Source organism: Coregonus clupeaformis, chromosome 26 (genome assembly GCF_020615455.1).
Source record: "Coregonus clupeaformis isolate EN_2021a chromosome 26, ASM2061545v1, whole genome shotgun sequence".
In the NCBI taxonomy this organism is placed as follows: Eukaryota; Metazoa; Chordata; class Actinopteri; order Salmoniformes; family Salmonidae; genus Coregonus; species Coregonus clupeaformis.
The window spans coordinates 8279334-8293065 of NC_059217.1; the positions used below are offsets into that span (position 1 = coordinate 8279334).

The 13732-nt window shown below is 45.5% G+C and overlaps 1 protein-coding gene across 6 annotated transcripts in view; it reads left to right on the top strand.

The window, feature by feature from the left end:
• The window catches only part of LOC121540171 (palladin-like), a 128240-nt gene that overhangs the window by 78099 nt on the left and 36409 nt on the right, over positions 1–13732 (top strand). For 5 of the 6 annotated variants that reach the window (XM_045207722.1, XM_045207726.1, XM_045207723.1 and 2 more), the window contains exons 5-11: positions 810–927; positions 1090–1158; positions 6229–6370; positions 6684–6707; positions 7613–7753; positions 10000–10360; positions 11195–11230. In XM_045207722.1, coding sequence (XP_045063657.1) covers positions 810–927; positions 1090–1158; positions 6229–6370; positions 6684–6707; positions 7613–7753; positions 10000–10360; positions 11195–11230 — 891 coding nt within the window. The remainder of the gene's footprint in view (positions 1–809; positions 928–1089; positions 1159–6228; positions 6371–6683; positions 6708–7612; positions 7754–9999; positions 10361–11194; positions 11231–13732) is intronic. The other variant, XM_045207725.1, reaches the window with a different exon arrangement.

Sequence of the window (13732 nt, forward strand, 5' to 3'; positions counted from 1 at the left end):
TAATTCTCTTTTTGTTTTCTCATGATTTGGTTGGGTCAAATTGGGTTGCTGTCCTGGGGCTCTGTGGGGTCTGTTTGTGTTTGTGAACAGAGCCCCAGGACCAGCTTGCTTAGTGGACTCTTCTCCAGGCTCATCTCTCTGTAGGTGATGGCTTTGTTATGGAAGGTTTGGGAATCGCTTCCTTTTAGGTGGTTGTAGAATTTAACGGCTCTTTTCTGGATTTGGATAATTAGCTGGTATCTGCCTAATTCTGTTCTGTATTAATTATTTGGTATTTTACGTTGTACACAGAGGATATTTCTGCAGAATTCTGCATGCAGAGTCTCAATTTGGTGTTTGTCCCATTTTGTGAATTCTTGGTTCCTCATCTCATGTTATCTCACTTTCTTATCTGTCTCTGTCATTGTCTCTCTGTATGTCTCTGTATCTCCCACCTCTCCCTCCCTGTCTTCACTCTGCCTTGATTCTCTCTTCTGTTTACACATTAAGATCTTGGCTCTCATTCTCAGTGACATCATCTTACTCCTTGGGGGGGACCATTTTCACAGGCTCCAAAGCCATTTATAATGTGCAAACTGTCCACTTTGTGTGTCTATCGAATTAGACATGTGTGAGGCCAGATCATTATTGCAAAGAGAGTGTAATAAGTAAAGAGTATTTAGTAGTGAAATGTGTTTTAGACATCAACATCTTTATTATCTCAGATCCTTTTATACATTAACTGCACTGTTTTGTTCTCTCTCTCTTAATGGCCACTGTCAGTGTGTTGACATCTCTGAGGAACGGACCTAATACTGTGTCTGTTTTAGGGCCCAGAAGAAGACAACTTCAATCTCCCTGTCCATTCATTCACCTTCACCTAAGAGCCCAGAGGTCGTACCTCACCGCTTCACCCTGGTCCAGCCCCTATCTGCACCCCAACACCGGGTAGGACACACACACACACACAGAGAGAGAGTCACACGTACAAACACAGTCACACACACACACACACACAGCAGTATACGATCTGTCTGAAAATTAAAAACACAAGGAAACACAACAATTTCTCAAGGTGGATGTTGATGGTCAGATTATCTTGTCCTCCAGATGCAGAATCCAGTTTCTTCAGTATATGGAGGTGATGGTCCTCTCACAGCGCCCCCTATCTTCACCAAGGTAAGACTACATTTGGAGTCATGGAAAAGTTATGCATCACACACACATACACTACCGTTCAAAAGTTTGGGGTCACTTAGAAATGTCCTTCTTTTCGAAAGAAAAGCAATTTTTTTGTCCATTAAAAGAACATCAAATTGATCAGAAATACAGTGTAGACATTGTTAATGTTGTAAATGGCTATTGTAGCTGGAAACGGCTGATTTTTAATGGAATATCTACATAGGCGTACAGAGGCCCATTATCAGCAACCATCAGTCCTGTGTTCCAATGGCACGTTGTGTTTGCTAATCCAAGTTTATAATTTGAAAAGGCTAATTGATCATTAGAAAATCATTTTGCAATTATGTTAGCACAGCTGAAAACTGTTGTGCTGATTTAAAGAAGCAATAAAACTGGCCTTCTTGAGACTAGTTGAGTATCTGGAGCATCAGCAATTGTGGGTTCGATTACAGGCTCAAAATGGCCAGAAACAAATAACTTTCTTCTGAAACTCATCAGTCTATTCTTGTTCTGAGAAATGAAGGCTATTCCATGCGAGAAATTTCCAAGAAACTGAAGATCTCGTACAACGCTGTGTACTACTCCCTTCACAGAACAGCGCAAACTGGCTCTAACCAGAATAGAAAGAGGAGTGGGAGCCCCCGGTGCACAACTGAGCAAGAGGACAAATACATTAGAGTGTCTAGTTTGAGAAACAGACGCCTCACAGGTCCTCAACTGGCAGCTTCATTAAACAGTACCCACAAAACACCAGTCTCAATGTCAACAGTGAAGAGGCAACTCCGGGATGCTGATCTTCTAGGCAGAGTTGCAAAGAAAAAGCCATATCTCAGACTGGCCAATAAAAATTAAAGATTAAGATGGGCAAAAGAACACAGACACTGGACAGAGGAAGATTGGAAAAAAGTGTTATGGACAGACGGTCCGGTGTTCGGATCACAAAGAACATTTGTGAGACGCTGACCAAATGAAAAGATGCTGGAGGAGTGCTTGATGCCATCTGTCAAGCATGGTGGAGGCAATGTGATGGTCTGGGGCTGCTTTGGTGGTGGTAAAGTGGGAGATTTGTACAGGGTAAAAGGGATTTGAAGAAGGAAGGCTATCACTCCATTTTGCAACGCCATGTCATACCCTGTGGACGGCGCTTGATTGGAGCCAATTTCCTCCTACAACAGGACAATGACCCAAAGCACAGCTCCAAACTATGCAAGAACTATTTAGGGAAGAAGCAGTCAGCTGGTATTCTGTCTATAATGGAGTGGCCAGCACAGTCACCGGATCTCAACCCTATTGAGCTGTTGTGGGAGCAGCTTGACCGTATGGTACGTAAGAAGTGCCCATCAAGCCAATCCAACTTGTGGGAGGTGCTTCCGGAAGCATGGGGTGAAATCTCTTCAAATTACCTCAACAAATTGGGCTCCCGAGTGGCGCAGCGGTCTAAGGCACTGCATCTCAGTGCTTGAGGCGTCACTACAGACCCCCTGGTTCGATTCCAGGCTGTATCACAACCGGCCGTGATTGGGAGTCCCATAGGGCGGCGCACAATTGGCCCAGCATCGTCTGGGTTTGGCCGGTATAGGCCGTCATTGTAAATAAGAATTTGTTCTTAACTGACTTGCCTAGTTACAGTGGGGAAAAAAAGTATTTAGTCAGCCACCAATTGTGCAAGTTCTCCCACTTAAAAAGATGAGAGAGGCCTGTCATTTTCATCATAGGTACACATCAACTATGACAGACATATTGAGAATTTTTTTTCTCCAGAAAATCACATTGTAGGATTTTTAATGAATTTATTTGCAAATTATGGTGGAAAATAAGTATTTGGTCACCAACAAACAAGCAAGATTTCTGGCTCTCACAGACCTGTAACTTCTTCTTTAAGAGGCTCCTCTGTCCTCCACTCGTTACCTGTATTAATGGCACCTGTTTGAACTTGTTATCAGTATAAAAGACACCTGTCCACAACCTCAAACAGTCACACTCCAAACTCCACTATGGCCAAGACCAAAGAGCTGTCAAAGGACACCAGAGACAAAATTGTAGACCTGCACCAGGCTGGGAAGACTGAATCTGCAATAGGTAAGCAGCTTGGTTTGAAGAAATCAACTGTGGGAGCAATTATTAGGAAATAGAAGACATACAAGACCACTGATAATCTCCCTCGATCTGGGGCTCCACGCAAGATCTCACCCCCGTGGGGTCAAAATGATCACAAGAACGGTGAGCAAAATGCCAGAACCACACGGGGGGACCTAGTGAATGACCTGCAGAGAGCTGGGACCAAAGTAACAAAGCCTACCATCAGTAACACACTACGCCGCCAGGGACTCAAATCCTGCAGTGCCAGACGTGTCCCCCTGCTTAAGCCAGTACATGTCCAGGCCCGTCTGAAGTTTGCTAGAGTGCATTTGGATGATCCAGAAGAGGATTGGGAGAATGTCATATGGTCAGATGAAACCAAAATATAACTTTTTCGTAAAAATTCAACTCGTCGTGTTTGGAGGACAAAGAATGCTGAGTTGCATCCAAAGAACACCATACCTACTGTGAAGCATGGGGGTGGAAACATCAAGCTTTGGGGCTGTTTTTCTGCAAAGGGACCAGGACGACTGATCCGTGTAAAGGAAAGAATGAATGGGGCCATGTATCGTGAGATTTTGAGTGAAAACCTCCTTCCATCAGCAAGGGCATTGAAGATGAAACGTGGCTGGGTCTTTCAGCATGACAATGATCCCAAACACACCGCCCGGGCAACGAAGGAGTGGCTTCGTAAGAAGCATTTCAAGGTCCTGGAGTGGCCTAGCCAGTCTCCAGATCTCAACCCCATAGAAAATCTTTGGAGGGAGTTGAAAGTCCGTGTTGCCCAGCGACAGCCCCAAAACATCACTGCTCTAGAGGAGATCTGCATGGAGGAATGGGCCAAAATACCAGCAACAGTGTGTGAAAACCTTGTGAAGACTTACAGAAAACGTTTGACCTGTGTCATTGCCAACAAAGGGTATATAACAAAGTATTGAGAAACTTTTGTTATTGACCAAATACTTATTGTCCACCATCATTTGCAAATAAATTCGTAAAAAATCCTACAATGTGATTTGCTGGATTTTTTTTACTCATTTTGTCTGTCATAGTTGACGTGTACCTATGATGAAAATTACAGGCCTCTCTCATCTTTTTAAGTGGGAGAACTTGCACAATTGGTGGCTGACTAAATACTTTTTTTCCCCACTGTAAATAAAGAATAAATAAATTAAATTAAATTGACAACTAGAATGCCAAAGGTCTGCAAGGCTGTAATTGCTGCAAATGGACGATTCTTTGACGAAAGCAAAGTTTGAAGGACACAATCATTATTCAATTAAAAATCATTATTTCTAACCTTGTCAATGACTACATTTCCTATGCATTTTGCTATATTTCCTATTCTAACTCATTTCATGTATGTTTTCATGGAAAACAAGGACATTTCTAAGTGAGCCCAAGCTTTTGACCGGTAGTGTACATGCAGACACTTGCATGCTCCATCTCCCTGGAATAACACAGCATAAGACTGTGGCTTTCACTGAAGGGGGGCCAGAACGCTCCTGTCTCCTGGTTTAACTGTTCAGGAACCCACACCTCCTCTCCCCCTCCTCCCCTCCTCTCACCAAGGGCCATGCGTCGGGTTGTGTGTGTGATGATGGGATGTAAGTGGCAGAGCATCAAACAGGCCTGCCAAACCCACAGAGGTCAGGAGGGTTTCCCTCCCATCCATCCATCCCTGCAGACTACATTTTCCAGCTCATTACAGAAAGACATTTGTTTGTCTTCACCCCCTCCTCCAGGAGCTGAAGGGCTTTAATCATCTCAACAAGTGGGTGAAGTCATGGGTGTGATGTCACCTGGCTGTCACGCACACACACACATAGGCATGGACACACACTCACAGAGACAAACACACACACATTTACACACAAACAGTCACGCACAGAGTCGTAAACACACACAAACACATTCCACCCAGGTCGTCCCAAAACATACAGTGACATTCCCAAATACAGTTATTACACTCACAGACACACACACACACACACACACGACCACACACAGGACACACACAAAGAGGGAGTTTCAGTTGCTGATAGATGAGTCCTTTCACTGCGAGACCTGTTGACTGGTTGGAGAGGTAACACAATGCTGCCATTGGCTTCTGCCTTGGCCTCTCAATGGATGGCTTCCTGCCTCTCTGACTGCAACACTAGAAGCTGTCACAGGATTGTCTGGAGGACAGCCCTGCTCTGTCCTGTCCTTTTGTGAAACAGAGTGCTGTAAATGGGGTCAGTGTCTGCTGGCCTCCCACTCCGCAGTGTGGTGTTCTGTTCTGCTCACTGACACTGTGTCTTCCTCCACGTCTTCATTAATTCCCTCCTCTCCCACTTTCTTACCCTTCCTTTCTTCCTTCCCACGTCTCTTTCTCCTCCTCTCTCTCGCTCTCTCTCATGTGTTTCTACCCCGGACCCTTTCTCCTCCTCTCTCTCATGTGTTTCTACCCCGGACCCTTTCTCCTCCTCTCTCTCATGTGTTTCTACCCCGGACCCTTTCTCCACCTCTCTCTCATGTGTTTCTACCCCGGACCCTTTCTCCTCCTCTCTCTCATGTGTTTCTACCCCGGACCCTTTCGCCTTTGCTTTCTCTTCTTTACCTCGCCCCCCCCCCCTCTCTCCCTCTATCTTTATTTAATCTATCTCACCCTAATTCTCCCCCTTCCTGCAACTAACTAACTAACTAACTAACTAACTCTCTCTCTCTCTCTCTCTCTCTCTCTCTCTCTCTCTCTCTCTCTCTCTCTCTCTGCTCTCTCTCTCTCTCTCTCTCTCTCTCTCTCTCTCTCTCTCTCTCTCTCTCTCTCTCTCTCTCTCTCTCTCTCTCTCTCTCTCTCTCTCTCTCTCTCTCTCTCTCTCTCTCTCTCTCTCTCTCTCTCTCTCTCTCTCTCTCTCTCTCTCTCTCTCTCTCTCTCTCTCTCTCTCTCTCTCTCTCTCTCTCTCTCTCTCTCTCTCTCTCTCTCTCTCTCTCTCTCTCTCCATCCAGCTCTTACAGGATGTCCAGGCGTCAGAGGGTCAGGTGGTGGTGTTGGAGTGCAGGGTTCGAGGCAGTCCTCCTCTGCAGGTCCAGTGGTTCAGACAGGGACAGGTCATCCAGGACTCTCCAGACTTCCGCATCCTACAGAAAAGTGAGACATTCTCAGTAGAGTCAGAACACTTATTGGTGGTGGCTGGACCCAGAGTTAGAGGTCATAGGCCACATAGCATCGACTAGTAAAGAAAGATTCGAGTGACTTATGAGTCTTACTCTCTCCCTCTCTCTGTTCTTTACCTCTCCTCCCTCGCTCTGTTCTTTACCTCTCCTCCCTCGCTCTGTTCTTTACCTCTCCTCCCTCGCTCTGTTCTTTAACTCTCCTCCCTCGCTCTGTTCTTTAACTCTCCTCCCTCGCTCTGTTCTTTAACTCTCCTCCCTCTCTCCCTTTGATGTCATGTGAAACACAGAGCCACGGTCTGCAGCAGAGCCAGGTAAGAGTAACCTCACTTCCTCCATATGTCATTTTCAGTCATGTTGTTGTCATCAACAAAGTCACAGCCATATGTCAACTCCCGTCAGCTCCATCATCCATCAAAACTGTCCTCAACCTGTCTGTTGTGTCAGTCTGTGCTGTCACTTTGGCACTGGGATGATGTCATCTACCGTTAACCTGGATATGATGAAAAAAGTAAGGCCTTAAAACGACAGTCTGGCACAGTATGAGGGAATCCCTACTAAACTCTGACAGGCGTACACAAACTCTCACACACATATTTACACACAGACTTTTTCCAGTCTGTGACGGTGTGACTGATAAGATACATCAGGTGTTGCCGCCAAGCTCTCACAAAAATCCTGTGAGTCACACTACAGACATCTCTCAACACCTGTGTTCTCTCTCTCTCTCTCTCTCTCTCTGTGTGTGTATGTGTGCATATGTTGGTATGTCTGTCTGTCTCTGTGTGTAGGTGTATGTTTTCCTACTTCACCTGTCACATTCAGAGTGGTGTGTGTGTCTGTCAGTCTGTTTGTCTCTCAACCCTCCAACCCTGTCTGATCTTTAGTCTATTCATTGGCAGTGAGTCACATCTAACTGTCAGTCTCCTGTCTAACATATACATACCATATGTCTAACTGTCTATCATATGTCTGTCTTACCTCCAACTACAAACATATAGATAGTAAACCTGCCACTCTTTTCTATGGCTGTGTAAATGTCTATTAAACCTGTCTAACAGAGTCAGCGTCTGTCTCATTCAAATTTTACACACTTCCCTTTCAGCAACTGTCCTTATACTGACCACCAGAAATATATATATATATTTTTGCTGTTAGTTGTAACACTGTGTCACTGTTACCACAGTGATTTGATGAGATTTGTAATTGTTTCTTCCAGAGGAGATATGTACGCTGGTGATAGCTGAGGCCTTCCCAGACGATGGAGGTCAGTTCTGCTGCACTGCAACCAACCTTTACGGCTCCATCAGCAGCAGTGCCCAACTCTCTGTTACTGGAGGGGCCTTCAACACACTCACAGGTGAGTTACCATCATTATTGTATTCACAGGTACAGAAAATGTACCATCAGGACAGTTTGTATAACTTGTAGCAACTTATAGGTGAATTTGCCATTAGTGCAGGTGAATTTTGTAGTTTGCACAGCGTTTATGCAGAGTGTTGATACTGTACAGTGCATTCGTACAGTACCTTGACTTTTTCATATTTTGTTACGTTACAGCCTTATTCTAAAATTGATTAAATTGTTTTTTTCCCCCTCATCAATCTACACACAATACCCCATAATGACAAAGCAAAAACCGTTTTTTATAAATGTTTGCAAAAAAAAAAAATATATATGGAAATATCACATTTACATAAGTATTTAGACCCTTTACTCAGTACTTTGTTGAAGCACCTTTGGCAGCGATTTTATCCTTGAGTCTTCTTGGGTATGATGCTGCAAGCTTGGCACACCTGTATTTGTGGAGTTTCTCCCATTCTTCTCTGCAGATCCTCTCAAGCTCTGTCAGTTTGGATGGGGAGCGTTGCTGCACAGCTATTTTCAGGTCTCTCCAGAGATGTTCGATCAGGTTCAAGTCCGGGCTCTGGCTGGGCCACTCAAGGACATTCAGAGACTTGTCCTGAAGCCACTCCTGTGTTGTCTTGGCTGTGTGCTTAGGGTTGTTGTCCTGTTGGAAGGTTATCCTTCGCCCCAGTCTGAGGTCCTGAGCGCTCTGGAGCAGGTTTTCATCAAGAATCTCTCTGTACTATGCTCTGTTAATCTTTCCCTCAACCCTGACTAGTCTCCCAGTCCCTGCCGCTGAAAAACATCCCCACAGCATGATGCTGCCACCACCAGGCTTCACCGTAGGGATGGTGCCAGGTTTCCTCCAGACATGACGCTTTGCATTCAGGCCAAAGAGTTCGATCTTGGTTTCATCAGACCAGAGAATCTTGTTTCTCAAGGACTGAGAGTCTTTAGGTGCCTTTTGGCAAACTCCAAGCGGGCTGTCATGTGCCTTTTACTGAGGAGTGGCTTCCGTTTGGCCACTCTACCATAAAGGCCTAATTGGTGGAGTGCTGCAGAGATGGTTGTCCTTCTGGAAGGTTCTCCCATCTCCACAGAGGAACTCTGGAGGTCTGTCAGATGTCAATGCCCTACTCCCCTGATTGCTCAGTTTGGCCAGGCAGCCAGCTCTAGGAAGAGTCATGGTGGTTCTAAATGTCTTCCATTTAAGATTGATGGAGGCCACTGTGTTCTTGGGGACCTTCAATGCTGCATAAATGTTTTGGTACCCTTCCCCAGATCTGTGCCTCGACACAATCCTGTCTCTGAGCTCTACGGACAATTCCTTTGACCTCATGGCTTGGTTTTTGCTCTGACATGCACTGTCAACTGTGGGCCCTTACATAGACAGATGTGTGCCTTTCCAAATCATGTCCAATCAATTGAATTGACCACAGGTGGACTCTAATCAAGTTGTAGAAATATCTCAAGGATCATCAATGGAAACAGGATGCACCTGAGCTCAATTTCGAGTCTCATAGCAAAGGGTCTGAATACTTATGTAAATAAGGTATTTCTGTTTTTAAATAAATTAGCAAACATTTATAAAAACCTGTATTTGCTTATCATTATGGGGTGTCGTGTGTAGATTGATGAGGAAAAATGTTTATGTAATCCATTTTAGAATATGTGGGAAAAGTCATGGGGTTTGAATACTTTCCGAATGCACTGTACATCTGGTTCAACGACGAGGGCTTGTGTACCTCTGGCTCATGTCAATGATTACCAATAGGCAGTCAGCCTGGGAGATCGAGTGGTTTTGGCTCCGACCTGGAGCCCTGTGTGGTATTTCCTCTGGTACTCTTTATTATCATGGATCTATATGATGAGAAGAAAGGAAGAGGGGGAAGAAATAGGCTATTTAGGTCATGAGCAGCACATCTCTGTGTGGGAGAAGGGAGGCGTGTTTATTCTCTCTGTGTACTCTCAGTTCACCACGCAATCAGAGGGCCAAATCCAAGGGCCAAATAAACAGGGATTACATCAAGAGCTTCTCCAGACAAACAGGCTGACTAGACATTCTAAGTTAATATAGAGCTGCCATGTTAGTGGGGTATATGAGGATGGGGGGCAGCTGGGCTCTGCTGGAGGTAATATTAGTGTACTATATTAGGAGAAGGGGAGGGGAGAGTGCTCTTCTGCAGGTTATGTTAGTGCACTGTGAAGAGGCTCTGCTGGGGGTAAACCTCTACTTTCTCCTGGTCTCTCTCCCTCTAGCGGTGTACAACTCGGCCAGGAACTGTGTGGCATCCAGGGATGACTCTGTCTTCGAGGATGCCCAGGCCTTCCCCCCACCCCCGCCCACAGAGATCAGCCTATTGGAGGTACCGCCCAAGACCCCACCCAGTGCCAGTGCAGAGGGTTTCCATGTCAACGAGCTGGAGATCTGGCCCAGTGTGTCAGCCCTGCCGCCCTCCCTCATGTACCCCAACATGGAGGGCCAGGACCGGCGGGCTAGCCCCCCTCAGCCCTCCTTCGGCCTGCCTCCACCAGAGCCCCAGCCAGACTTCCCAGGCCCAGCCAAGATGTCTCCACCCTCGGTGAAGGAAGGCCCTCCGCTGCCCACCAAGCCCAAACTGTGAGTACACCCATCATGCCATGCTGCCATCCCCTTGTCATAAGTGATGGCTGATTGAGCCGGCATCATCACTCCCATAATAAGTGATTATATCGTGGATCAGGGATCTTGGTGTATTCAGCTTTTGAAAGGGGAATCTCAGAATTGAGAACAAAAGCATTCCGGTCTCTTTATGGTGTCAGTGCCATGTCAGTGCTGTGTTTGTGTGCCAGAGATGGCCTGGCTGGCAGCTGCTGTGCGGCTAAAAATGGATCTGTCTGTATGGCTTCTGTTCTGTTGGATGGCTCCTATTGTCTCTGTGTGACTCCTGTGTGCACGAACAGGGCCCCTGCTCTCTCTGTATGGCCTCCCCCTGTAGCCTCCCTGTGTGTATTATAGTGTAGGCAGCGAGTATGATGTCTGTGTTGTTACAGGGCTGTAGAGCATTGATAGTCCTTGTATCTCAAACACAGTAAATAGATGGCTGAAAAAGACAGCTCCACAAGTGAGCGGGGCATGCACGTTGCTACTTGCTGTTGCTCAGTCAGGTCTGGCTATAGATGGAGTTGTATGAAGCTTCTGATCTTGGCTCATTTTATTTAGTGGTTCAGGCATGATATATGTCTTATGCATTAGCGAGGAGGGACGTTCTAGTCGTGATGGGGTCTGAGACTGACATATTTGTGATGTGGCCTAAGACTGGGCACATGTGGAGCATGAATGTTATGTAGGGCTCATGCTCTGTGCTTTGTACATCGCATGTGCGTTGTTGCGTTGATTTTCTGAATCCCCCTTTTGGATGACTGTCTGTGTAACTCTTGCTAAATGTTGACATTGTGCCCTCTATGCTTCCAGAGCGGAGGGTATAGAGGAGGAGACAGAAACTGACAGGTAAACAACAGAAAGGTTGGGCTGGTCTGGGTCTGGTCTGAGTGAGGCTCTCTGGGTGTGATGTGAACGAGCCCTGTTGTTTGAGTAATGCTGGGATCAGAACAACGTGTTGGCACATTTACATTGTTTTGCTATATTTCGCTCGCTCTGAGTTTCTGCAAATAGCAGGATCTCCGTAAAGCTGCTTCCTTGAGTGAGTTTTTCCACAATAATGACATGGACAGGCTGCCAAAAACAATCAGCCCCCCCCACTGTGAAGCGTGCGGAGGGACGGTGTACTGCCCCCCCTCCCCTCCCTCCCCTACATCCACTCAGTAATTACACAGTAGAAACAGCAGCCCTGCCATTTCCCAGGGGTCAGTGCGTTGTGCCGTACCGGAGGTTAGCTCCCTCTCTGTCCCCTGATGACCTGTAGAAGTGTTGACTGACAAACTAAAGTCTTAGGCACCGGCCACTCTTGATCTTCAACCTCTGACCTCACAGCAGGGGTCACCGCCTCTCATTTGTTCTCCTCTACAAGTCCCTGTTACCTTTAAAGTTTTTTCCATGGTCTTTAAACTGCATGCTGTTGCACAATGTTCTACACTATCTATGTCTGTTGCCTTTGAAAAGGGACCCTGTTGTGTGACTTTTACTGCCTCTGGTGTAAAAGTCAGTTTTTATATTTGCTGGATTTGATTTGACTACTCCAATGTAACTTTAACTGTGTTTCCGATTGAGTAGTTTTGCTAAATTGCCGTGAATCCAATGGGGACTGAATGGAAACTATGACCCCACTGTCTTGGCTCTCCGTCTCTCTATGTGAAAAAAGCTCTATCATGCAACGGCTCTCGTTTCACTGCAGCCAATAAGGTGACTGAGAATCGGTGTCTGTTTTGACTGATGTCTTTAATAGACCGGACTAGGGCTGTTGCGGTGACCGTATAACCTGTGTCTCCCGAGTGGCGCAGTGGTCTAAGGCACTGCATCGCAGTGCTAGCTGTGCCACTAGAGATTCTGGTTCTAATCCAGGCTCTGTCGTAGCCGGCCGCGACCGGGAGACCCATGGGGCGGCGCACAATTGGCCCAGGGTAGGGGAGGGAATGGCCGGCAGGGATGTAGCTCAGTTGGTAGAGCATGGCGTTTGCAACGGCAGAGTTGTGGGTTCGATTCCCACGGGGGGCCAGTATTTAAAAAAAAACGATATATGCACTCACTAACTAAATGTAACCACCACACCGGTTGTCACGAGTCATGAAGGCAGTCAAATTCCACGTGACTGTTTAGTCATGGTAATTAGGTTTCTCCAAGCTCTGATGCTGCTGCTGGTCATTAATAGCCTACCAAACTTGCTAACTGCCTGGTACTCAGCACTCTATTGTCCCACTAATCACTCTGACATCAATGCAAATGTATTCGAAAATCGAATCAAAATCTTAATGAGAGCACATGAGCTCATGTTGCGCAACATTTCTATAGGCTATGCAATTGCGTGAGAAAACAGAGTGATGGCCTCTACTAAAAAGAGGAGGATCCCATCAGCTTTCTATAGGCTAGGCCTACTATATTTATTTCTCAACTTTCCTAATATTAAGCACATTGCTTTTCTTTACAACAGGAGTATAGCCTACCTGGCTGGCATGAAAATGAATCACAGGAAAAGCGTCCTCCATCCGCTATTTAAGTGCATAGATGACATGTATTTTTTCCCGCTGCCCCTGTTTCGAGACAGGTGCATGATAATGGTCCATTCTAAATCAAACAAATTTCACACATATATGATTTAGTATATGTAAAGATTAAATAAAAAATAGTCTGATGGGTGACAATATTAGCCTATCACTTGTGAATTATATATTACCACTTGTGAAGGATGCCCAGCATAGGAAATTTACTTTATTTTGCAACTTTTTCGATTCATAGTCGCACACCTCATGTAGCCTAGCCCATAGGCCTATATGTTTTGATAAGGTTTGTATCACAACTAAAGAGGCTAACCGGCATACATAACCAGCGCGTGAGTTTCAAGTTTGGGGAAGATAATTTTCACCATAAAAATGCACTTTTATAATAAAAGCATTACATGCATAATCGGATTTGCGCTCACTTTTGATAATGGTGTTTTCCTGCTAATGGAACATTCCCGCTTATAGTCTACTGCCATGTGCACATTGTTGCACTCATAATGTGAAGAAATAGCCTAATAGTTTATCAACATTTTAAGCTAAACGTTCTGATCTGTTGTGTCAGCCACATTGCGTAAAATATTTGGGGGATGCTAGTGGTTATATTAATTTGGGATCTATTGCATCCCACAACTGTCCCAGACTATGTTTGGAATATTTATTTCTCGCACAGAATAGGTCAACTTTTGGACTATGGGGGATAGTAGATTGTCATAGGCTAGTGCTTTTGCTGTTCGTTAGGCCTACTCAACTTGTTAGCTGACGAAAAGTAAATGTGGACAGTTCTTCCAATAACTTCAATATGCACCTCGGAATTGGATAATGACACGGACAGTTG